Here is a 26,122-nt window from a genome sequence, read left to right on the forward strand (position 1 = left end):
GTGTGATGGGCCAGGTTGATTGTGCTGTTTCTTGAGCACACTTCCTGGGCCAAGGGAATTACGCAGCTAGGTTGGAACTCCTTGGGCTGCTGAGTGTCTTACTTTGTCTTCTTGTGACACACAACACACAGGTTCCTTTTCCAATACTGACCTTCTACGGTATTCACACTAGTAATAGTCTGTGGTTGTCCAAAGGTAACAGCACTTGGAATAATGAGCACTAGGTTCTTAATTACCTTGCATTATCTACAGTTTCTCAGTTTTGTGATAATTCACTATAGACCAAGCAATACCAATCCAGCAAAATGCCATGATTACTGTAAATATTTTAATTAATTTATTCTCAAAAGGCAGACTTTATCTTAAATCTGACAAATGGATACTCTATGTTATTTCTCAAGTAATATATGATTTCTGAAAAAATGACCTTACTTTGTCTTGAACAAAAACTTACGGTATTTTTCCTGTTGTTTTCACATCATTTAGTTCTTGAAAATGCTGACAGCTCAGCTAGATTGTGATTCATTATAAAGTCCTACATCATATTTTTAGAAAGTACTGAACCATGCCTATTACTGTTTGTATCTCTGAGTTAAGAAATAGTTTTCATTTGATGTTGACATTTTTTATGTTTCATCTCATAATTCATATTGGTGTAGATGTGCAAGTGCTAGCTGGCACAGAAGTAATTACCCTTGTCTTTATATTGGAGTCTTTATATTTTAGTTCTTTGGAATTTTTTTCTGAAATCACTTGAGTAGAATCTCTTGATATTTTTATGATCTTCATGGGTGGTTGCAAATTAGCTTCTTTTATCTGAGAGAGAAATGTTAAACAAAAATTCAGATACTCAGTGAGAAATAGTTTTCTAGAGAACAGCCAAGGCTTAAAGTGAAAGTGGAAAATTTGTCCCTAGTACTGTCTACACTGTGATGAGTTTTTTCCTAGTCTTCCAGGGAAATGTAAGTGGTCCAGGATTTTCAGAAATGGGAGGCTGACAAAGTAAGAGTACCTGTACTGAAGTGTGAATAAGAGGTGTAGCCAGGCACCATATTAATTTAGTGTCTTGCTTAATAGCATAGTGAAATAAAATAGCTGGGATAGCTAAGGGAAGAATGTTATTTGACATGCAGAGAAGATGAGAACAAGGCAGAGTTCAAAAGGAGGGTTTGTGATGAAAGGAAGGTGAAAACCAGATAGAAGTCTCAAGGAGGGGAAGAGAAATGGTTCTACCACAAGGCAACTAAAAGATGGATAGTCATTCCTCAGATGTCAGAAGAACGAAGGCCTCCAGCCCTATTCCTTTCCTCCTCAACTTTTCTGTGGTATGTGGTCAGATAATACTAAAGTTAAAATCATTAACAAAATTTTTCTTTCTGTTTTTGTTTCAGTGATTTGCCATCTTCCATGTATGAATGGAGGCCAGTGTAGTTCTAGAGATAAATGCCAGTGCCCTCCTAATTACACTGGTAAACTTTGTCAGATCCCTGTGCAGACTGACAGTTCTCCAAAACACTACCATCAACCGCAACAGGTGAACAAGGCTGTAGGATCACAAGTTATCCATTCTACTCATACTTTACCACTGACAATGTCTGGACAACAAGGTGTAAAAGGTAACTTCTTCCTTGTTAAATATTTTTTCCTTTAACTACTTTTGGGTATTCAGCCAGTAACAATAGTGATACAGCTACATGTATTGGAGATTGACACCACAACTTAAATCATGAGCTCACCAGAATGGCTGGAACATATTTTGCTCAATGACCAAAGCACTAAGAAATAATAGTGGTATTGAAAAGAGTTTTTAAGTAAATTTACTTTGCCTTACGGTGCAATTTAATACAGATTGCAGAGTCAAGGGGGTTTCTTCTGGAAGTGTAGACCTGTTCAAGAAGATAATGGTTGTGGCTGAGCAGAGTCCGCAAATTGCAGTATACCTAGAGAGTTGCAGGTCATTCCATGGTTACTAATGGAGGGAAGAGACAATGCTTTTCAACATAACAGAAATTTAAATCTAAAATAAAACTAAAAATACAATCCATGTTAATCTTATATAATTTGGCAGAGTCCTATAAGTTAATTTTGTGCTGAACTTTTTAGTGTAGGTAGGCCGTGATATGATTCAGTTAAATAGAACATTCTTTCCAGGTCAAAAAAAATATAATTTAAAAAAGGGTAAGGTTTTCGTACTGCTAATGCTGTGAAGAAGGCAGAAGATAAGAAACAAGGAAATCAATCACATTAATCAAATTATTGCCCAAAGAAAGTTCATTCAGCTTCAGATTCTGTTTTCCTTAGTACTTTTTTGGTGAGGTGACACGTTCTGATGACTTTGAAGAGAAGTGTTGAATTTGTCTCTTGTATGTCCTATGACAGTGGGTAGCATTTTATCTGAGTGGGATCCTGTCTATATGGAGTGACCCCTGCAACTCAGATTCACAACAAATGAAATAATGTGAAGTTTGTTTGTTTGTTTGAATAGTCAGCTTGATTTTTTTCTCTCTTTTTTTTTTTTTTGTCAAGGATAATTTTACAATTAGCTCTCTAAGGTTGGTACCTCTGAATAAAAGCAAAATAAATAGGTAGAGATGTGAGGAGGCTCAGTTGCTGGCAACTAGTTCCTGAATAACTTTGCTAAAACAAGCCAAACTATTTATATGTTTGTGATAAATATAATCTAATGTAGTAATTCTGTTTTCAGAAAGTGACATAGCTGTGAAGGAAGTGTTGACAGTATCCTGGAAATGCAATATTTTACAAGTACTTTTGAATATCTGCTCGGTCAGAAGAAGAGACTATAATTACCTAAACATTTAGCAGAGCAGCAATATATTTCTGTGCCTATGTAATTACAGATGAAATAATTTTAGACAATATGGTGGACCATAAAAACCAAATTTTTAAGATACAGTTGTTTGTCAAATCTAGAGTTCCTCTCTTAAAATGCACAATAGATTTCTCATTGCTAAAGAGTCTGATCTCTTGAATCAGACCTTCAAGTCCTCATAGGAACCATTAGCAGTCACAATGCCTTTTCTTCTCTTTCTATGCACAAATGAGAATGTTGGATTGTTGAGAGAGGAATATTTTATTTCTTTAATAAAACAATTAATCCTGAAATGGCTGGCAGAAATAAAAATCAGCGCATCTAGGCAGTGATCCAAGATCTGGAGAGGATTGTGGTAGTAATACTGCATGGGAGGACCCAGCCTAAATTTGATGTTTTCAGCATCTGAACATCTCTGGTTGGATTGATAGATTAAAGTAGAGCAATTACTGATTTCTTTTGAGGACTAAGATATTTTTTAGATTTAGCAGCTAGAGAAACTAGTTGAAGGGATTCCTCTTCATACATAAAAATGTATGACATGGGAGATCGAGCCAGACACAGGAAACGCTAGCTTTGTTATGCAGCTTACAAACTATAAAACGTTTTACACACCTCTTCTCCCTGCCCACGCCAGTAATAATTTGAATTACATCTTTAAAGGGCATTTTGTGCTCCAGTGAAAAGAGGCCTGAGCATCATAAGCAATTCTGTGCAGATTACATTGACTGGAGGGTCTCAGTCTACATACTCAAACTACATACTTAAAACTACAACCGTATTTAAAAATGGAAGTATCTGAAAATAATTTCCTCCGTCTTTATCTGCCAAACCCTGAATTCAAAGTTCAACAAAGGGAGTGGTGATTTTAGATGGTTCAGATGCTGGCAACTCTTGCAGGGGCAATCTCAGGACTTGGCAGGTACATAAAGGTGAAGGGTTGAAATCTGAAGCTTTTTCTGTGTTCCAGAGAAAGATGATGGATCTGAAAAAGAAAATAAAGCTTACTATATATCCAAAAATAACCCAGTAGAGTTTGAGTTCTGGAACTTTGAATGGGATTCTTATTACACAGTATGACCACAAATATTAATGTCATACCAGCCAATTTGGACATCCATGTTTATGTAGCAGTCTTTACAATCTTATAATGTTGTTCTTTCCTATGTGAAGAGTTTTCATTTTCTTGCTTTGTTAGTGAGGCTCTATGCATTCTTTCAGCCTTCCCTCTAACCCCCAAATTTGGGCTTCATTTATATTTCAGCATTTCATTGCTTTAAGGCACTCTGTAAAAATTCTGATGTACAAAAAAGAAATGTCTTAGAGGTGCCTAAGATATATTTTTCACATATTTTATTACCAATTTTTTTATATGTTTTTCCTTCAATTATTTTAGTGAAGTTCCCTCCTAACATAGTGAATATCCATGTGAAACATCCCCCAGAAGCCTCAGTTCAGATCCATCAAGTTTCAAGAATTGACAGCACATCAACAGGACAAAAAGCGAAAGTACCTCAGCCAGTACATCCACAGGTCTCTTACCAAGGTCTTCCATATCAGAAGACCCAGAAAGGACATACAACTTACACAAATCAACAACCCATTCCTCATATGTTTCCTGTTTCAGTTAAAACTCAGCTTGGGCGCTGCTTTCAGGAGACTGTTGGGACACAGGTAAGAAATGTTTGCTAAGGCTTTTAAGACAGGTAGCTTTAAAACAATATTATAAAAGAATGAAAAAAAAATCACCAATTGCTGGGAAAGGACACATTTGACATTGTTTTCTGAAAGAAAATTATTTTGAGAATGTAGAATTCTTACAAAAGAAAATTTTTCTGAACCTCTTTCTCCTTCAAGCTACTGTCTTTATTTTCAACAGTCTTGGATTCCTGACATTTTGATTTCAGTTATTCTAGCCACAGCTTCTCCATTTATAAGCTATTTCTCCAAATTAAAAAACCCCATGACTTAAATCCTATCTCTAACTTCCCTGATTGAACAACTAAGGTTACACCATTTTCCACAGTTTTTACTGTCCTTTGGTTTAATGAGTCTTTTTGCATATATATCTCAACAGCCAGTATTTTTTAAGCAGTTGCCGTTTTTATGGAAATTCCTATTCAGCATCTCTATGTGTTCTACATTATTGTAGGGTAATGTTTTGAATCTGTTGAAATATGACCATTGAATGGGGTAGAAAAACCTTAGTTCAGTTAGAAATAATTTTTTACATCAGGTTTTGCATATGACTATCCAAAATTGTGTATCTTCTTTCAACTCCTGAAAGCATTTTCATAAGATAGACAGTTTTTTATTTTTCCATATATATTTAAATATACACTGAGATGATAAGGATATGTAAAGAGACTGTTAAAAAGTTAGTAAAATCCTGTTATTTATTGCTTATCACCTTGCTGAAATTTAACTTTTCAGATCCAGTGTTTTTAAGCTGAATGTGTGCTTCAGACTGAAATTTTATGAGAGGTTTCAGAAAAATCACTTGTTTTGGGAGGCAGTGTTAGAGAATGAATATATTGTTGTTCTCAGGCTAAAAAATTACTTTACGACTTTATAATTGAAGATTTGAATTTTAAATTTATCACAAATGCCACTCTGCTTTCGGTCCTTTCAGTAATATGTACCCAAAGTTAGCCAATTTTCAAACATCTGAAATTATATCTATTTTCAGTATATTCCACAAACATTTGTAGGATGTTGGCAGCAAAATTATCCAAAGATTTCACCATGGTCTGCCTTCCCCTCAGAGGGATGGCACCCATCTTCCCTGAAATGCTGGACTGGAGCAAAGTGCCCTTTACAAGTGTATCTTCTAGCTGTTTCTTTGAGCTGTCACTGAAATTTTTTAAAGCCTCTTAAGCAGTGTGCAACACCCTGGCCCCCAATTTAAAAAAAAAAAGAAAAAAGAAAAAAGAGAAGAGACCTCACTTCCTCACTCACAAATGGGCAAGGAAGAGACTTTGGAAAGGAGCGGTAATGGGGAACAGACAGGAGTAGAAGCAGGATGCTGACAGACCTGGGTGATGGCAATGTAGTGTGATTGTCAGATGGTAAGTAGTGAAAACAGTTACCTTCTGGAATCATAGAATGTTAAGGGGTTGGAAGGAACCTTAAAGATCATCTAGTCCCAACGCCCCCCACTAGACCATGCTAGACCCTCTCATGAGGGCAATGAAAAATAATTAATTCTGAAAAATGCTGTGGAAGAAGCAAATTTAAGTGTCATAGTGCACAGAAAATGTTTCTAAAACACCAGAGTTAAGTTTGAGTATGGAATGTCATAGGCTAGTATTCACTAATTCTTGAATGCTTGATTTGGGATCTACAATGAATTTACACTGATGAGCTCTTTGTGCTTGTCTGTTTAAGGAATAGGAAAACCTTCAATTTTTTCTTTGAGAACAGTTGAAGCACATGTTCAAAATAAAGTTCATGGATTTTACATGACAAAATGAAGCAGGGCCTGTGTCAAACAACCATTTCTCTCTGAGCAATCTAACAAACATGGCATTATGATGCACAATCATAAAAATTTGGAAATAATTATGATAATTAATAGTTGTTTAGTATCTGTTTGTAGTTCTATTTGTACTCATATATAGAGGAATCCAAAATTCCTTCCTTGGTCTTACACTTGGCAATAGGTGCTCTGTCTTTTATCTCCTACCTCTCATGATTGATAATTTCCTGTGTGTTGTTTCTGAGGCATGCATGAGTGAAGCATTTTGAATGACATACCAGAACTTTGTGTCCTATGCCTGCCTCTCACATTACAATGGTTTTAAAACTAAAGCTTACATCTCTCTCTGGAAGACAGTAGCGTGCTCCTTTTAAAGGAGGAGAAAATGGTCAATATGCTTCCATTGCCCTCGTGTCTGACTTGGAATCCTACTAAATGCTTAGTCACCAATTTTGATAATTTTTTTTTCAGTATTCCCCTGGAAAAATGTGTCTTTGCAGTGCTCTCAAGAAAGGGTAGTGCCTCCTACTTTAGAATAGTGCATGTTCTCATTTTTTACAAATTTCATCAATCCTTTCAATGTCAGTCTTGAAGAAGAGCATAGTAAGGATTTCAGATATGCCTTTTGTTATGTAATTTAATGGTTCAATTTCGAATTGGAGTTCTAGGATGGCATTTTGTAGAGCATTCATTTAAGACCTTGCCATACATGTAGATCTAAGTGACTTGTCGCCTATTCAAATTTGAATCCGAAATGTTGTTTTTCCTGCACTCAGGCAGTGCATATTATTTATTTGTATGCTAAATATACCTTGGACTGGGAAAAACACTTTATTTTTTTTTACTTTTAAATAGATCTATTCTAAAAGAATTAGGTTTTTTGTTTCCTTCATATTTGCTGTGCTATATTTGAGGGTTCTCTTTATCTGTTCAGATGAGATACTAAATTTAGGTCTCCCTGTTAGGAGCAGTGTGTTGCAAGTCCTTTCTGGAGTTGATGCTGGATAATTTTGGTATCCATACTTTGTTCAACAATCATCAGTTTTTATACATTTTTTTGCAGGGTGGATTGTGTACTTGGCTTCAGAAATCTTTTATTAAATATCCTGGGATCAGAGATGAATTTATTGTGTATAGAGCAGATTGATGGAAGGATATGTGTGTGGCCTCTTGAAAGCAAATCAACAAAGTTAGTAAGGACTCTTGTCCAGGCTAAAAGCACAAGATTAAAAAAGTATCAGAATCTCTTTTGTGGTTTTGTGTGAATGTGTAACTTCTACCATTCTATGTTTCTCTCCATCTCTTGTTCTCTCCTTCTTCCTCAAATTTCAGCTGCTCTTCAGTTACAGGTCTTTTGATTATAGTGCTCTGAGGTTTTTCTCACAACCTTCCGTGGAATATTTTTCATCTCCCAGCACATTCTTTCTCACCCCACCTTAGTTAAATTCCCTTAATGTATCTCATTCAAAAACAGTAGGACAGTCGCTATACTCAAATTCCAAGACAGTGTGTTTTCTGCAGTGAATTTCCAACTGAATGCATACTGTTAAAGTGAGCAACTGGAGCCATGTTGAACTGAAGCTCAGAGGACATTATGGTACAGATAGTTAAAGAATCTGGTCATGTTATCAGGCCTCCGATGACTTTTAATTACTGACATAGGAATTCTTCTAGACCTTCTATTCGCTTAGCTGTCTGTAGTATCATAAGTGACTGTAACCAAAGGCAGCAATGGTGAGAAGAGGCTAGTAAAAGATGTGTGAAAAGATGTCAGTCTACAAGCTTAGAGGACAGAGAGGGGCTAGAGGAATGAAATTTCCTAGTTTGATTAGAATAGATAAATAAAGACACATGTTTTCATAAATACATATACATGTGTATGTATGTGTTGCTTTATTGTGACTGTTTTCTGAAGTGTTCTCAGCACTGGTAAATAAAGTGGAAAGAGAACTATAAAAGTAGTATTAATATTTGAATTTTTAAAAAATAATATAACTAAAAATAGTGTTTTGGATGGTTCTCTTTTGTACTTAAGTCAGTTCACTTTTCCTGGCTGCTCTCTTTTCTCTGAGTGAAATGCTTAGCAATTATTTCTCCTCTAGAATATGTTAGTGGTGATTGCTCTGGGGTAGCTTACCATGTCACATGATATCTTACTATGATATCTCGCATACAAAAGTATGGCTTTCCTGGTACCAGAAATATTTTTGCAAGGTATATCATAAACTAACAGTTAAGCTGCAGGCCAGAAACTTTCTGTTGTCATAAAGATATAGGAAACAAACCTTTACCTAAACTTGCACCTTGTTATATAGAAAATAATGCAGAGAACATAAAGACTTGAATTTGGGAAATGAACACAGTGGAAGCAGTAGGACTAAAATCCCACTTAAGATGGAAAACAATAAATTTCTGGAGAGCACTATATGTTATGGTGCCTTCAAAAACTGAAGACTGGACATAGAGACTTGTCCTGAAAGATATTTTACAGCCATGTAGTCCTTTATTTCTGAAATCCAAGGCGTTGGTCATCTTAGACCACTGATTCTCTTGGTTGTACTTAAAAAGCAAGCAAATAAGGGAGATTATGTTTTTCTTCTTTTTTTCTGCAGATTTTCATTTTAATTCTAACAAAAATGCCTTACGACACAGAATATCTTACTTCCTAAAAACCTTATACAGTGTCAGTGGTGCATCTAGTAAAGATTTTGTTGGTGTTCTTGAGTCCTGTTGATTTTACATATGGTGACTTTGCATTTAAATCAAGAAAAGAATGCAGATGCCTGCTATCTGTCAAACTTCATATAAAGATAGTTAAGCACTGCTTTTCTCACCCCTTAAGACCACTTTGAAGTGTTAACTAAGTATATTCATGTGTTTTCCTATGGTTAGGAATCAAATCACAATATGACACCTATAGGAGACAATAGAAGCACATCTTGATAGATTAATTGTTTTAATTAAGCTAAAAAACATTAATGGTGAACACTAGGGAAGACTTTACTGAAAATTACAAGGGCTGTCCATTTTTCAGTGCACATATGTGTTCAAATGTGTTTCAAATGCTGCTTGGTGTGCCTGCTCAACAGATGTTAGTTAATCAGCATCTCAAGTGGGATAAATTTCTATGGGAATGGTTTATTTAATACTGTGTTTCAGTAATGTCTTTTACAGGAAACATTTGTTTTTGTTTGAGCAACACACTTCTGTCTGCTGTCAGACTTGGTAGAATACAAAATAAGCCAAGTGACTGGTGGCAGCTGGAAAAGGTCAGAAATTACCAACTTGTATCATGGTAAAGATTCTGACTGCAAATCATTAAGCATTTATGTAACCTTATTCAGACAAGGGCATACACTGATCGGGTACTTAACTTTGAGAATATACATAAAGTGTTTAGGAACTGGACTTAGATAGTTGATGAGTTTTTCAAATGGGAAATATTAAACAAAGGCAGCAAAGGTTTTGGGTTAGAAATCAGAACAGCAAAATGTGTTGATAGCTCTTAATGCCTAACCGACCATATTGATAGTGCTGTATGCAATATGATCATAGTGTATATACTGTGGAGGTGATTACAGTAGTAATATGCCATTTGAAGTTATTCATTCAACTGTATAAGTATTGCTGTTGAACTTCAGATTTAACAAAACATTTCCTATGGAGGTAAATTTCAGGTATTTTCATTTTGTGACAGCTGTATGAAATGAACTTTCCTATTTATATTCTTTAGGTAGGAAAAATTACACAGTTTTGTACTTCATACTGGTACTTGTTCTCTTAGAGCACTTTTAAAACCTTTTTTCTTTAGAATAGTCTCAAAAATACCATCTCATAAAATAACTGTCTGGAATTCCTTGAAGCTCATGGTTTGGCTTCTGAAGTTCTTAAACAAATAGACTGTCAGAAATTGGTGTGGATTCATTTCCAGGATTAATGCTTTATTCGCAATAGTTTCTTTGCAAGATCAATACTCTGAAATATCAGAAGATTAAAGATGTATCAGATACCAAAAACTCCAAACACTGTTTTAATTACTCAAATAGAAGGAAGCTGGATAATTTTTACTTGCCTATGAAGAATGTTCTGTTTAAGCCAAAACAAATTCTTTACCAGTTCTTCTAGAAAGTCTGGAAATATTTAAGTTTCTCTCCTCTGCTTATGAGACAATGCCTGTTAGTGAGCCAGTGCTACATGGTATAATACTCTTCATTTGTAACAACCTGTCATTCAGCTGGTCAGTAAGCTAATTAAGTGTGTTTGTTAATGGTTTCAGTAATGCAGTTTACTAAGTTTGAGGTTTCTTACTCTGTTTGTTGTGCCTATAGGGGAAAAAAAAAAAGAAGCAAGAATCCGAGGTCTGTGCCTGTTGAATAGTTTACAGAAAGTTAAACAGTGTATCCATTCACTTCTCCTATTGTGGTATGTGAAATACAGTCTTTTGAGCTGAATCCCGGAGTCATTAGCTATTAACTCAGGCAAAGCACCTATCAATTTCAATCATAGTTAATCATATGACAACCCTTTATTTATGCCTGTATTGTGGTTTTAACTAACAGCTTGTGACAGGGATTTGCGGATGGGTCACGCAGGTGTCTGAGTCCCAGGAAATGTTATGGTCCCCTAGCCAAAATCCTCTTGTCCTGAGACTAATTGCCAGACTGGGCTCCCTACTGCACTTTACAGAATAAATTTCCTCTACTACCTTAGCAGAGGGATTTCAAGGATATAATCCTTCCTTTTCCCTTAGCATTGGAAAACACATGAAACCCTGGTGGCAGTGCACAACTGTTAGCACTCCAAGACTGTGGAGATGAGGCAGAGGCTGTAGTCTGGACAGAGTAATAAAGAGGTGATGTGGCTTGGGGTGGCCTTCATGCACCAGCACAGGGTCAGCCAGAATTTCAGTCTTCCAGTGGGAATATTCAGTACTTCCTTCAGTTATATAAAATATTGGCATAGAAGCCCAGGCACGCATGGGGAAAAATATGTGGATTTGAAACAATACTTTCAGTGTCTGTGAGCTCTTTACCCAGGAAGAACTTTGTTTTATAGCAGTACCATGTGTGCATCATACTGCTGCTACTGCTGAGCCTTTTTCAGCACAGTTGGGCTCTTTTATATGAAACTTTCATGACTTCTTGGCCTTCTGATCAAGTAAGAGTGATTTCCAAATCCTAAGCTTGTGACAGAGATACCATTCATGAAAATCTGTTCTCTTTTCCAGGAGCCCTCAGGAATACAGACTAGATTAATTTAAAATATACATAGATGATGGATAGAAAATTGTAAACCTAGGCTTAGGGAATGGCATTATCTTCATGGACAGTCAAGCTGTATGCCTGTTTAGCTTTCCTGCTTATTTTAGGCTTTTATGTGTGTGTTGGAGTTGTGTTGAATGGTCAGATAAACTAAAAAATAGTTGTGAATTCCCCCAAGTTATGTTTCCAGTCACTTGTGACTCAAAGACTGGAAAAGACTGGCTGAAAAACTAATGAGTTCCCCTTGGTAATAGGAAGTGGGTAAGACTTTTTAAGTGGCAAGAAATTACCTATAAAAGTTTTTGAGACCTGTAGAAACAGAGCTTCAGTTCATAGATGCTTAAGGGTTGTGAAAGGGGGAGAGTATCTTAGGAAAATGCAATGGGCTAGAAAACTCTGCAGTGACTTGAGCATTGAGAGTATGTGAAGCACTATTAGATGTATCAGAAAAATCAGGGTTTACTAGGCGTAGAAGAACTCTTTGTTTCTGCTTGGATTAGGACTTTGCAGAACAGTCATGTTTTCTGATACATAGCTCCAAAATTACACAGATCTTACAGCACTGGGAGTCCCATGTGGCAGTTGCTTTTTCTCACTGGCCAGTTTCTACAATGATCTGGATGTTAACCAAATTATCATTGATTCTTCAAGCTTTAATTCACCATAGAGGCAGTGGGAGCAGCAGCTTTAATCATTGCCAGTTTTTACTGACAGGACTACAAACTACAGTTGCCAGATGACTCAGACTTTGGCATCCTTATTTTTGCTCATGGTTTTTATATGGAAATTTGAAGAAGTTATGACCACAGAGATCATGATTTTTGGTAGAGTGCAAATGCTGTAGCACCACACCTAAACTATAAGTGGGCTTCAATTCATCTTCCTCCTCCTCCACTACTTTATTTTTCTCCCCTCCTTCTTTGCTTTTTATGTTTTTAATTTATTACTATTAAATGACACCTTTTCTATTCTGGGGGGGGGGGGAAGGGCCAGTTCGTGATGCAATGTTGGCTCTCAGGTTAGTGGAATCTTGCCTTGACACATGTGAACTGCTGGAATGTGTCCTTGAGGCTTTTGACCTTGAAGAGAAACACTGGGTTTTAGGTAATGTGCCTCACTGCCCAAATGCTCCATTTCTGAGATCCTAAGGGGAGGTGCAGCACCAACCTTGATTCCTTCTACTTTTTTTCAGAAAGAGGAGAGTTGTAAAAGCAATATACACTGCGGGAAGAAGAGTTGAGTGCAACATGCTTTAGCTGACTCTTGATAACAACCACAGTGTGCGACTTTAATAAGTGGCTTCTTTGTCTTTGAAAAAGCAGTCTCAGTTCTAGGAAAAGGGTTGAACGTCTGTAATTATAAAGTAAAACTGAATAGCTGTGGTTATAATGTAAAATGGTCCTTCCTGGAGCATGCTCACCTGGGACACAGGTTGAGAAAACCAGCATTGTTTAAGGATATAATATGAATTCTCTAAAGTTTTAGTGTAGCCACTTGGAGGAAGCATTATGAGTTTTCTCCAGCTGAAAGATTTTTAAGCTTCTGGGAACTGCAGCACAATCTGTATATCATCTAGCTAGGGGCACTTGGAAGAGCTAGTTCCAGTTTTGAAAACAGCCGAGCTGCTACAGTAGAGGGAGTCGTGCAGAATTCCCCATTTTTGCATCTTGATGGCCTTTGTGAAGTACCAGGCTGAGAGTTGCTTCAGGAAACAACTCAGCAGACTCCGACTGATCAGGAATGGTTAGTCTAGTGCAAGACAGCTGAAAGATGTGTTCATATAATGTAAGCCTGGGCCAGTATCTGGAAGGTGAGACTTGCTTAGATACTTTCCTGCTTTAACACAGCTAAATACCATCCAGGCGAGGACTGTTTCTCACCCCTTGCAACATCAGAAAATTTGTCACCAGACCCTCTGCAGGCAGCAATTGAAAATAGACTCATAAAGTTGCACAATATTGAACAGTCTTTCTGAATCTTTTTGGCCACTCTTGTTTTTGCTGTTCATGTGTCACCCTAAAACGAGACTCAAAGCACAAGTGGTGGCACCCCATATATGGGTGGTGTACAGAGGCACACCATAACTGTGCTAAGTTGCCGTAGTGCCAAAAACTTTGACATGTGTGGCTGTCATTCCAGCTTCTTGCACATCCCTTGACAGATGTCTAAGCTTCACGTGCAGTAAGTGCTGAGCTGCTGTAGGCTGCACATTGCAGTTTGATGTTTAAATAGTGTACTGGGGCTGCTTTGTTGCAGAGATATTTCAGGAGCTGCCTGGGGGTAGTATCTGTGAGAAAAGGATAGAGAAGATGGCTAGGATGATGCCTTGCTGGCCCTCCCCATGCAGAGGGGACCCTCTGATGACTCAGAACCCTGATGTGGAGTAGCTTGCTATCCTGTTACTAGTCACACTATGGAGCTACAGAGAGTAACTGCTTCAGAAACATCATTGGCTCATGTGTGCCCATATGATCAAGACCACACTGGAAAAATTTTAGAAAAGTTGGAGGAAGCCATTAGTGCCTGTGCATTCAGCATAATCTGAACTGCAGAGTGACTGGGTTACCAGCTGAAGTGAAAGCAACTGCAAGGCCACAGCCTGTGGCATAGGATGAGCCAGCTATCTTGAGCTAAAAGCTAAGTGGCAGTGAGCATTTGGGTCAGAGGTTTATATGCTGTCAGAAAGCAGAATTAGATTAGGGAAAGTCTATTCACTCCGTACTGAGGATTCACACTTTGGCACATTTGAATTGTTTGCTGCAGTGCTTATTTATATCAGCATTTGCTTTGAAAGTATTACTGAGGGCAGCTGTTGTGAACTTCTGTGCATTCCATTTTATACCTAATTGGCAGGTTTAGATGTTTTGGTTTTTTTAACATCTGCATCTGAAATACATTTAAGCTTTCTTTACCATGAGAAATGGAAGAAAATTGCAGAATTCAAGAACATACAAGTACTTACAAGGTACTTACAAGTACCTTGTAAGCTTCTGAAAATTAGTATTCTTATTAATAAAAAGCAGAATAAGGAAATTATTGATGGGGGAATGACAATTGACCTCAGAAATTATTGCATGATTAATTTGAATATTTGCATGGAGAGGGAGAGAGTTCTTTGGAGTAACACAGGCATCACTAATTTCAACTTTAGTCATCTTACATGTGTTATCTTCAGTGTCTGAGCAGCAGAATCTGTGGTTAAGTTTGGCAGTTTTCAGTAACTGATCATAAACATTAAACATAAGTTGATGGGAAATTGAGGCTATTTAGTAGGAAATAACATAAAAACCATAGTCATAGTTTTTGTCTTTCTCTAAGAGAGTAATTAGGTGTTTGAGACAATTTATATAGCTTCTGAAAAAGTGGACAAGGATGTTTTGATGAGGAAGAAGGTAGAGAATAGGTGCCAGTGGTAAGTCACTACCTTAGAAATATACTCAGTCATTCTTGTGGCATATTGTTTCCTTCTGTTTCTTTCTCTTTCTTTTCAAGTTGACACAGGGGAAGATAATAATGTCCCCTAATTGAGTCATGCCTGTGTAGAGAGCCTTTGCAATGCATAGGCACCATTTAAGCTCAGCTAAGAGCTCCAGTGAATCTTCAGTGTCTCAGTGAGAGGTTGACCCAAGATGACTGAAAAAGCATTGTACTAGAAGTGAGCATTTTATAGTATCACTAACCAGAGTATTCTTTACCTGACTATTCCAGTGTGGCAAAGCACTTCCTGGCCTTTCCAAGCAAGAAGACTGCTGTGGAACCGTGGGTACTTCCTGGGGTTTTAACAAATGCCAGAAATGTCCCAAGAAGCCATGTAAGTGCTATTTTGTTGTTATTCTCTGGATCAGCTTATGCCTTTTTTCCCCCTCAAGTAGTATTTTCTTTTTTTTTTAAGGAAAAAAAACAACAAAAGGAACCTAGTAGAAAGAATGTGCTATGATTTGATTAGGAACAGGTTGTAGAAACTGGAATTCCCCTGCATGCCAGCAGGGTTACATTATGCAGGCACTCAGTGCAGCCAGCAAAGTTGACATTGTTGGGTTTTTTCTCCCCTTCTTCCTCCTTTCACTCAGTGGTAGACTGTTGTGTTTTCTCAGTGCAGGAAGAATAATCACATTGAATCATCTTGCCTTTTCCAGCTGGACTTATTTTTTTTTCAAGTTTGCACAGAAATCTTAAATTATAGAGGCGCCAGTTACTGCTTGGAGAGAATGCAGTGACGTCTTGGGACTGCAGATGAACTTTCAAGTTTGGAGCCAAGATCTTCCAGGCTCTAAATTGTCAGTTACTTTTTTTCCCCTGCTTTTGAAATATCTTCCCCAACAATTAGACAATGACAAAGACTTCTTTCACCATTTTACTATGATTTGACATCGTATTATAAGGAAAAAGAATTTCAAATTTTTTGCATGATAGGTGAAGATAGTCTCTTAAACTTTCTGTGAATTATGTTATTGTTGCACAGGAATAACAATACTCCTGTGTCATGTCATATTTTCATCATTAAATGAATAGGGGTAAAGGTAATGTAATCTCGGTTTTGCAGATGGAGTGGACCTGCATTTAGTGGGCCAGAAATAGGGCAGGAGATTGCAGTCATTCTTATCTAGGTTATCTAGGACCCTGTTATTTGTACAGATAGCGATGTTGGAAACATATTCAGTGTTAGATCTTTTTGGAAGCATGATTTTGTTGGCATGTCTTAATGTAGATGTAAATACAATTCCAGCAGAAAACCTACTTTTACTTCTATTTCTCTGACTCCTCCTTCCATAGGAGACTGACATAATTTATGCTGACTCAGTCTGATCTGCTAGTTTATGAAGCATTTAATTTTCATGCGTTGGAGTATGTTTATTTTCTGATGTGCTTCAGGGAGAGAGCCTCCTTGGGGTCATAGTTAATAAGACTCAGGTACCTGAATTTTTATTCCTGTATTATGTAAATACAGTTTCTAACAGGGCCATGCATGCCAACTGTATGGCGTTTAACAAAGAAAAGTGCCAGATTCTGCATATGGGATGGGACAGCCCTGAATGTATGGACAGACTGGGGAATGAGATGCTGGAAAGCAATGCCATGGAAAGGGACCTGGGGATCCTGGTTGATGGCAAGTCAAAAATGAGTCAGCAGTGCCCTGGCAGCCAGGAGGGCCAACTGTGTCCTGGGGGGCATCAGGCGAAGCATCACCAGCCAGTCGAGGGAGGGGATTGTCCCGCTCTGCTCTGCACGGGGGTGACCTCACCTTGAATACTGTGTGCAGTTTTGGGTGACACAACACAAGAAGGATATAAAATATTAGAGAGCATCCAAAGGAGGGCTATGAAGACATTGAAGGGCCTTGAGGGAACACCATAAGAGGAGCAGCTGAGGGGTCAGTTGGCTCGTTCAGCCTGGAGAAGAGGAGAATGAGCAGAGACCTCATCGCAGTCTACAACTTCTTCACAAGAGGAAATGGAGGGGCGGGCACTGATTTCTCCTCTCTGGTGACCAATGATAGAACCTGAGGGAATGGCATGAAGTTGTGTCGGGGGAGGTTTAGGTTGGATATTAGGAAAAGGTTTTTCACCCAGAGGGTGGTTGGGCTCTGGAACAGGCTCCTCAGGGAAGCGGTCACGGCATCAAGCCTTCCAGAGTTCAGGAAGCATTTGGGCAATGCTCTCAGGCACATGGTGTGATTCTTGGGGCTGTCCTGTTCAGGGCCAGGAGTTGGACTTGATGATCCCAGGACTTCCCCCTCATGAAGCTGTGCTGGCTGTGACTGATGACTGCGTTGTCCTCCGGGTGTTTTTCAGTATTTCCCAGAATAATATTTTTCATGATTTTACCGGGCACTGAAGTGAGACTGACAGGCCTGTAGTTTCTGGGATGATTCAACCAAAAACTGTTTGGAAATACTAATACAAATTTTTTAGTTTCTGGTTTGAAGTGAAGTCTACTTGTTAGTTCTTCATTGCTGAGGTAAAACAGTGGTTGTCTCAGCCTGGAATCCACAGTCGATGTGTTGGTCAGGCAGATCTTTAATACCAACATGTCTGGCATGGTGTTAAGAGCAAGCAATCAAGGAAACACTGGGGCAAACCAGCTCTGAAATCCTGATCCACAGATGCTTCCTAGATGGGTGCAGAAAAGTGCCTGAACTCAACCTAAAAACCTCTCCTGAAAGGAAGTCCAGCACCCTTTTTTCGAAGCACTGAGTAAGAATACTTTTTTTTAAAATGCTAATGAGATGAGCAATGTCTTTTTGTTATAAAAGCTTAATGGCTAGCACACTTGCTTAAGATGGGACACTTCAGAGTTCCTTTATCTGCCAGAATAATTTCTAATCTACATTTTATACCTATGAGGAGATACCCTAACCCATAAAATGTAGGAACAATTCTTGGAACAGGACTCTTTCCCAGAGTCCTTAATTACTTACGGTATGAGTCATGCTCACTCCTGCTTTCTGGCTCAATTTGGAATTGTTTTTTTTTAATGTAACTGTATGATCTCAAGAGGAGACAGAGAATGTTGTCACTTGGAATAATCCTCTACTTCTGATTAAAGCATTCCTGGAAAGTAAGCGTTTGTTTCTCCTAGACATAATCAGATACATTTCTCATCTTTCTAGGTGGGAGTTCTCACTCTACATTAGTGTTTTAAGAAGGGAGAAGGAGAAGGGTGGGCTGACTGTTTTCTCCAGATTAAAATGCTTCAGGAATATTTATTAAATCTGTCAGGGAGCTTTGGTAGCGGTATAGGTGTTTTTTCTAGGCCAGCTTTGATTTAGGAATGATTCTACACATGATACTATTCAATCATGCCATGTCTTATGGCAAGCCTGCATGGGTGCAAATGGTGAATTTTCAGATTTCTAAGAACTTTAGGTGATAAATTTGGAGTTTAGAAGGTGTTTAAGTGATCTTACAGCATTTTAGAATTTTATAGATGTTCAGTTTGAACTTAGGCACACAACTTCAACCTCTAAATCTGTTTTGAATCTGGGCCTAAGTGTCCTTAGGGCATAGGTGTCAAACTAAGCCTCATGCCAGTATCAAAGTGTTATGCTTCTGTAGAGTAAACAATTTTCAAAGATAAATGTAAATTTATTATAAGACTTAATGGAAGTATGGAGTGGATGCTGAAGGATTTATGTTCATCAAGTATTTTTAATTTTACAACAATGAGAATGGTTCAGTGGTAGAAAGAGTATCCATACATATTTACATGTATAAATTTATATGATGTTGGATGGAAAAACTTTGGAGTCAAGTAAATCATTAGTGAGTTGTTAGTTAAGTGATACCTATGGCAGTGTCTTAACAGGCAAAATTAGTCCCACATCAGTCCCATATAATTTTGACCTGTTCTGATACCTCAGTAAATTGGTATTACCCTTTTTATTGTAAATTTTTTGGAAACAAACAGACTTCCTTTTGTTTTTATGGTTTTAAGCTCCATAAACTTAGTTTAAGGTTGACCTGTTTTTGTAATAATATGTAGTCAGGTTGTGATCTTTTGTGTAACACACTTTAGCAAAATATTTAAGCATATACTTCAGTCTCACTAGCAGGCACTTTCTTCTCACTTCAGTCAACTACTTGAGGACATGCGTGAGCTTATGTGTGTCTTGTTCCCGTGGTCTTAAGTAGGGCTCTGTCACTTTGTAGAGATGTACTTGAATATTTTGGGTTACAGCCACTGCCCAGTCAGGACTTCTGTCCTATTGCAAAATTAAGCGCCTTGGCCTGAGACAGCTCCCATGTCTGTAAGTTTATGGGTTATTCAGTTTTACTGAAAACCAAGAGAAGAAATTTTGGAACAGATCTCCATTTTTGAGGGCTTCTACAGAAGACAACACTTAAGATAAAGTGCATTTCTGTGTTACATGGGGAATGTTATGTTTGGTCAGGCTTCTTCTTAACAGTTAATAATTACAAACAGGTTGTCTGAGTGTAAGTGTCTAAGGGTAAGTAATGTAGGACTCCATCCAGCTCCCACATGGATCACTAGGCATCACTGAACAAGCTCCTCGCTCTACTGTGACCCACTTAACATTTCTGCTCTTTGTAGAAGGAAGAAAACAGCTGCTAATAAGCTGCCATTTCCCGTTCAGTGTGGGAGTAGGAGGATGAGGAGGGAGGGAGAGGTTAAAAAACTCTGACCTCACTCCACCACTGCACTTTCTAGAGCAGCTGAGTCATCCTGGAAGGGAAAATGTGTTGCAGCACTGGAAAAGGCCTGGCATACCTTATGGGCTAGTCTCCATCTACAACTGGACGAGTTCTGCTCTTCCTCTGTTTTTGTTCATCAGGCTGCACTGCAGGATATCTCACTTGGTTTTAGTGAGAATTGAATCGGGTCTGTAATGGTAAACACAGATCAGTTAGGATGTAATGAGTGCAATTATGAGTCAGACTCTGCCAACATAACTATTAGGAGTTTCACTGATTTTTTGGGGGGACTAGACCATTGTGCTTTTGTAAATCTCACCTTAAATTTCAACTGGTTTTAATGTTAACATTGTGAAAAGATTGTAGCTGCCACTTGAAGAGAAAAAATTTCCAAATTTTGGGTTAAGTTAAAATGGTTGTAATCAATGTAAAGATGGAAAATATGTGTTCAAAACTTTAATAATATTGTTGCTGTGTTCTAGCCTGTACTATTTTTGTGTTTAACCATTTTGTAATTTATGCAATATCTAAGGAGAATCTTAATGCTCTAATTGAGTAATTATTTTAAATAAATTACAGCAATTTGGAATAAAACTATCTCACTCCAAAAGTGCTACTCAGGATCATGACTCAAATTTTTCCAAATAATAGGAAAATGCTTAGAAGTGATGAAAATAATTATTGGGTTTTTTCTTCCTTTTTTTCCCCCCACTGTTACAGTCAACCAGTTACGGGTTTTAAAATAAGCTGCAGGGATAAATGTGCAATTCAGGCATTACGTAGTGTGAAGCCAATCAACAACATTGTTACTCAGTTGTTCTGTCTTATTTGACAATTTATATGCAGTAAAGATGGAAAGTACTGCATCTGGTTTTTTGTTGGGGTTGTTTTTTGTTTGGCTGGTTTGGTTTAAGTTCTTTTTTTTTATCTACTGAACATTTAGAACACTTCCAAAGGAAACTGAAAGATGTGACAAAATGTAAGGTATCTCTGTTGTAGCAAATTATGAAAAACTCTCTTGACTCTTAGCAAAGACATGTATGTGATCGTAGTGCCAAAAGTTTAGTCCTGTATGTTTAACAACTTACTGGACTTCGTCAAGAAGTTAGATTTTAGTGCATAACTGTGCAAAGAAGTTACTGCTCTTATTTATGATGTTTAAGAATCAATACACAGTTTTCTGTAGTCTCAAAAGCAACCTTAAGGAAAGAAAAAACCAATAAAGAGAAATAAAAAACGGATTAACTGAACACTTTCTATTTTGGCAAAATTGAATTCACTCATTGCTTTGCAGTGTTATGTCTGTGGTAGTTTGCACTGATCAGCCAGTAAGTGAAGTTCAGTCTTCTAAAATTCAACAGCTTTGTAATCACAGATGTGCCTTTTCCTTCTTTCCCCTTGCCCCTTATTTTAAAAGTTTATTTGTATCTATTTGCTCTGGATTTCAGGTATTTTTTTAATTCAACATGGCAGGAGAACTGGTACCCAACAATTTTGCTTAACATTTGAAGATACTTTTGCTTTCTAAAACTGCTTTCAGTTATAAAACCATCACTGAGTTTCCATGATGAATCTTCAACTTTATCTTTTCCCAGCATGATATTTGTAGCTTGTTTGCAAAAGTAGTTATTTGAATATTTGAGGACAAATATTATGAATGATAATGTTCTGATTTCAAAGGTTTCTGTTTTTAAAAAAAATACAAATTTGACTGTATAACTGAAATTTTAAGTGGTAAATATATGGAAAGAGATGGAATTAAGGTTACCTGTACAACCTTTAATTTTAATTTTTTTATCTTTTATGCTTAACCAAGCATCAAAAAAACTTGGATTTTTTTTTTTTTAGTTATATGATAATTTGGCTGTCAGGCTCTGGAAATAAGCATATAAATTAGCATTATTTAACTGATATAATTTTTTTCTTCAGCTTACCATGGATACAGTCCTATGATGGAATGCCCACAAGGCTTCAAGAGGATCAATGCTACATTTTGTCAAGGTATGATAGTGTCCACAATTGATTGTGTTTGTGTATTTGTTTTCTGTGACAGATTCTTTGATATTTATGACTTAGATGAATGAATCCAGTTTATTGATTTGTGTTTGAGCAAAAATGTTGAGGCTACTTTTAACTCTTTCCAAATACTGGCAACTGTATAGAGTGGTTTTTTGCCTCCAGGGCAAAAAACTTTAAAAACTTTTACTTATAGTCTCATTTTCTTTGATGATGTATAAAGATGATTTCATAAGGATCCATTTACTTTGCTCTTCAGTATAAAGACATTGTTCTGTCAGGTTTTTTGCTGAACAGTGAATCTGTTCACTTAGTTAAATCAGAGGAAACTAGCAATATAGAATAATTTTTATAATCCTGGAAGTTTAGAGTAATCAGAGAAAAATTCTTTTGGACTTAGAGGTTAGACACAACAGTACTGAGAAAAGCTAGACAGTGTCCCTGGCAAGATGAAGATGAAAAGCACGTGCACCTGGCTGCCTTGTAAAGCAGTGACCCACATACTTCCAGATCGTGCGTAGTGCAGGTGAGGATGTGTGGAGTTAGACAGTGTATAAGTTGTTACTCCAAGATTAGACTGTATTATTTTTTGGCTGTAAACATAGAAGTTATCAAAACATACAGGGTTGTGGGATCCGCATGATCATGAAGCTACAAAGAAAGGCTTGGGACATTTACATTCTCCTGGCCTATGGCATCTCTATCTGACGAAGGTGAAGAGATACCCATAGACATATGATCATTCTTTCTGTGTATCTTTGAGCACTGGACAGAGGTGCCAGATGACGATGTAGGAAAAACTTTAATTGCTTGTCTGACTTGTTTGGCACAGCACGAGCAAACAAGAAGGAGGCCTGAGAAGATATGAGCAGTCTTGCAGTGGTACTCTGGAGAGAGATTTGGGAAATAAGGGAAAAATGAGTTCAAGTGAGACTGATATTGCTGTGGTCAGGTTTGTTAATCATTGTTGATACAGCAAGGGTAAAAGAGGTCCCAACAAAAAGTAGTGGTGGTGGAGAGCAGGAAAAAATGAAAGAGTAATTGATGTTAAAGGATATTTGTAGGCATTTTGAACATAAAGTTAATCTTATTTAACTGAAAACTTTCACTTAACATTCTGATGAGGGAATGTACAATAGCCAGTTGCATGAAGAAATTATTTACCAACCAAAATAATAAAGTTCATAGAGAATTAAAAACAAATGTCATGCTGTTGCACTGCTGAGGGAGATCTGAGCTGCTATCTGCAATATAGCCACTTGAGCCGATCTGCTGCTCTGGCCTCTGCCTAGTGGTTTACCAGCTTGCAGGGTAGGAGCTTTTGGAAGACTGCAAGAGAAAATTGGAGTGGGTCAAAATAGTAAAAACTAAATGGAGGAGAGCTGCCAATTGCATCTCAGGAGCTTGCTCCCTGCTCTGCAGTGAAAAACTATAGAGTCCTCCTAATAAATAAAAGGGATGGGGAGATGTTGATTGTAACTTACTAATGAGAACTGAAAAGTGAAAAGATGAAGGAGGTGAGTGTGAGTCATAAATGGGCCACCTTTTCATGCCTCAAATTAAACACACGGGTGGTGTATATATTTCAGCAAGATATTTCCAGCTATTTTGAAGGAGATTGTCTCATTCTGCATATTATTCGTGAGGCTTTTCGGAGTCTGCAAAAGAGAGGTTTTCTAACTTTGAGCACAGAAAGTGTCTGGAAGATGCCATGATGCCATCATGGCATCCCTCTGAGCATGATCCAGGAGAGAAGGGAGCTTTTGGTACCTTCAGTAGTTGAGCACAAACCCCACACAATGGTTTCCTACACAGCAGCAACCCAGCAGGCATTTGAAGGCGTGTAGGGCATTCAGTTTGTTTCAAGAGATTGTAGGTGTTGGCAAATCTTATTCCATAGAAACTAAGATTCTTAGTCAGGATCTACAGATGGTTAAAAATTATCTGGTACTTGTGGAAGGTTGCCTGTATTAGGCCAGGAAATTGCTTCAATGAGCAGTGGCAGGCTGGAGGGAGAACAAATGTCTCTGGGTAGGAGCATTTGAGGGAACTAAGTACTGCCATGGTAGTGTACAGAAATAGATCCATACCTGGTAGGCTAGTCATTGTTTTTTGCATTGGATTTTGATAGATTTTCCCCTGACACATTTTTGTACCAAGTAACTAACACTGCAAGAAATATGAGGCTTTAAAATAGTTTGTTTTATACTGCTGTCAGAGTAAGCTGTAAACTCTAAATATAACTTGTGGTTGATATATGGGAATTTATAATCTAGAGTTTAAGCATCAAATGGGAGTAGGATTATCTCACCAGGAAGTAGGCTGTTGATGAATTGAGAATGGACACAATCTCTTAACTTTCTGGAGAGGGCAGAGGTGGTGGCTGTTGGAGGTTCCCCCTATTGCCTTATCAAGGCTTGGATGGCTCCTCTGTGATTTGCTCACCAACACACTCCAAAAAGGAGGTACAAAAAAGGAAGGAACTGGGAGAAGAAATACCCATGAAACAAAGCATGATGGAATTTAGTACTATTGAAGTAAGTAACAAGATTACCGTTTTCTTTCAGCAGGTCATGATTTTGACCTCTGTTTGAATGTTCTTCAGGAAAGCTAGCTTCATTCGTGAAAGCTGCTGTCAGGGTGCATTTTAGTCCTGAAGTGGTTAATAGCATGTGCTTTTCAATGGGGCAGCCAAAAGTGTCCTGTCAGTTTATCTGAAGCAGACATGCTTTTCTAGGAGCAAAGAGGACAGGACTAATGCAAAAAGAGCTGTCCATATCACTAACACAGAGCAAAGCTACAGCAGTAGATGTTGAGAGAAAACTGTTTAAGCTGCTGTCGTGGGGGTATTTGTATCCTTTCAACGATCCTTACAATTATATTGAAAGGGAGTGAAACAGTATGTCTATATGGAAGTGTACGTTTTAATTAGATTATTCTTTACTGAAAGGGTGTGCATGCTCTGCCCGTGCTCGGAAAGGGCCAGGGTTGCCAGACAAAATAGTAATGGGGATATATTTCTGAATCCATGCCTCCAGCTTAAGGAGATTGTTGTTTTCACCTAAATATTGTCCAACTTTCACTGCCTTTGAAAATCAGGCCTAAAAGCCTAATTAATCTTTTGTTCTACATTGGTTTTGCAGTCAAAAGCCTACAAAGGCTTCATAAACTAAGAAGTATTAGTGTGATTAATAACCAGATCCTGATTTCTGTCCTTTCAAGTGAGTGAACTAATATAATGAAACATTCTTCTCTCTAATGTGTAAGTAGGACAACAAAGACCCATCTGTGGGTATGTTAATTCGAACAGTTTAGTGTAATTGCTATTAAGAAAGCTCTTTTCCCCCTCAGTAATTATCTTTTCATTTGGGTGATTTATTACATGTACACACATGGATGCCCTAAGGCTGTCATTAGAGCCAAAATACAGCTTATCAGTCACAACTTCTTTGTCAGAATCCACATGCAATGTTAATTTCTGGTTCCCTGCTTTGAATTATACTACTGTTTCCTTACTCTCTAATGGTTTTCTTGGAAAACTGAAATAGAATGAAAAAAACAGCTGGTGAAAAGGTTGGATTCATTTTTCAGGAAACTAGCATATTGCCAGTAGAGCACTTTAGAAATCTTATCTTCAAGAACTAGAAAAATACCTGGACACTTGTTGTTTTACATTGAAGTAAAAAGTGCATGGAAATTCATGTAAAGTCCCTATATTCTTAAAATAAAATGTATATGAGCTTGTAGAAACTAGTACTTATATGCTGATGGATGAAATTCTGTAGTCGTGCTCTGGGGACTTAAAGCTCTTTTCCCTTGGCTTCATCATGATTTAAGATAAATTTTGAGGGTATATTCTGCTCTCCTCCATTTGTCCCTAAAATACAGTAATAAATTTGTTTTCTCTGCACGTTGTATATTTATTTTACTACTTTAAAGTAATAAAAGAGCTTAGCTTTTATGTTACTTAGCTACTAAGTCAACAACCGTCTTTCAAAGAAGTTCTTTTATGATGATCATACTGAGAAATAAATGTATCTCCAGAAACTGGGCTGGGTTGCTGTTTGGACATTGATTATGTGTTTGAGAAGTGTGGATCTGCAAACTTGTGTTCCAGTAAATTCCACGCAAAAGCACAAAATGAGTTGGACTGATTTCTCTTGCTGCTGTTATGTTAGCTCACAGAAATCAATGGGTCATTTCTTAGAATAAGCAACTGTTTTTTCTGTAATTTTAGAAAATATTGCAATAGATTAATTAACAATGAAACCTTGGTTTTTGTTTCTTTTGCCCCTTGTTCTCACTAATCATGTTATTATTGAAACAATCAACTATAATGGAGGCAGAAAAATCTGGATATTATACGTTTCTTAGAACAGAGGAT

General features: G+C 37.5%; 1 protein-coding gene across 8 annotated transcripts in view; it reads left to right on the forward strand.

The window, feature by feature from the left end:
* The window catches only part of LTBP1 (latent transforming growth factor beta binding protein 1), a 196,044-nt gene that overhangs the window by 91,671 nt on the left and 78,251 nt on the right, over positions 1-26,122 (forward strand). For 7 of the 8 annotated variants that reach the window (XM_027682061.1, XM_027682064.1, XM_027682063.1 and 4 more), the window contains 4 exons: positions 1,392-1,616; positions 4,227-4,504; positions 15,278-15,380; positions 21,652-21,723. In XM_027682061.1, coding sequence (XP_027537862.1) covers positions 1,392-1,616; positions 4,227-4,504; positions 15,278-15,380; positions 21,652-21,723 — 678 coding nt within the window. The remainder of the gene's footprint in view (positions 1-1,391; positions 1,617-4,226; positions 4,505-15,277; positions 15,381-21,651; positions 21,724-26,122) is intronic. The other variant, XM_027682066.1, reaches the window with a different exon arrangement.

This window comes from Neopelma chrysocephalum, unplaced genomic scaffold (assembly GCF_003984885.1).
Source record: "Neopelma chrysocephalum unplaced genomic scaffold, ASM398488v2 Primary Assembly neopelma1_61c, whole genome shotgun sequence".
Lineage (NCBI taxonomy): Eukaryota > Metazoa > Chordata > Aves > Passeriformes > Pipridae > Neopelma > Neopelma chrysocephalum.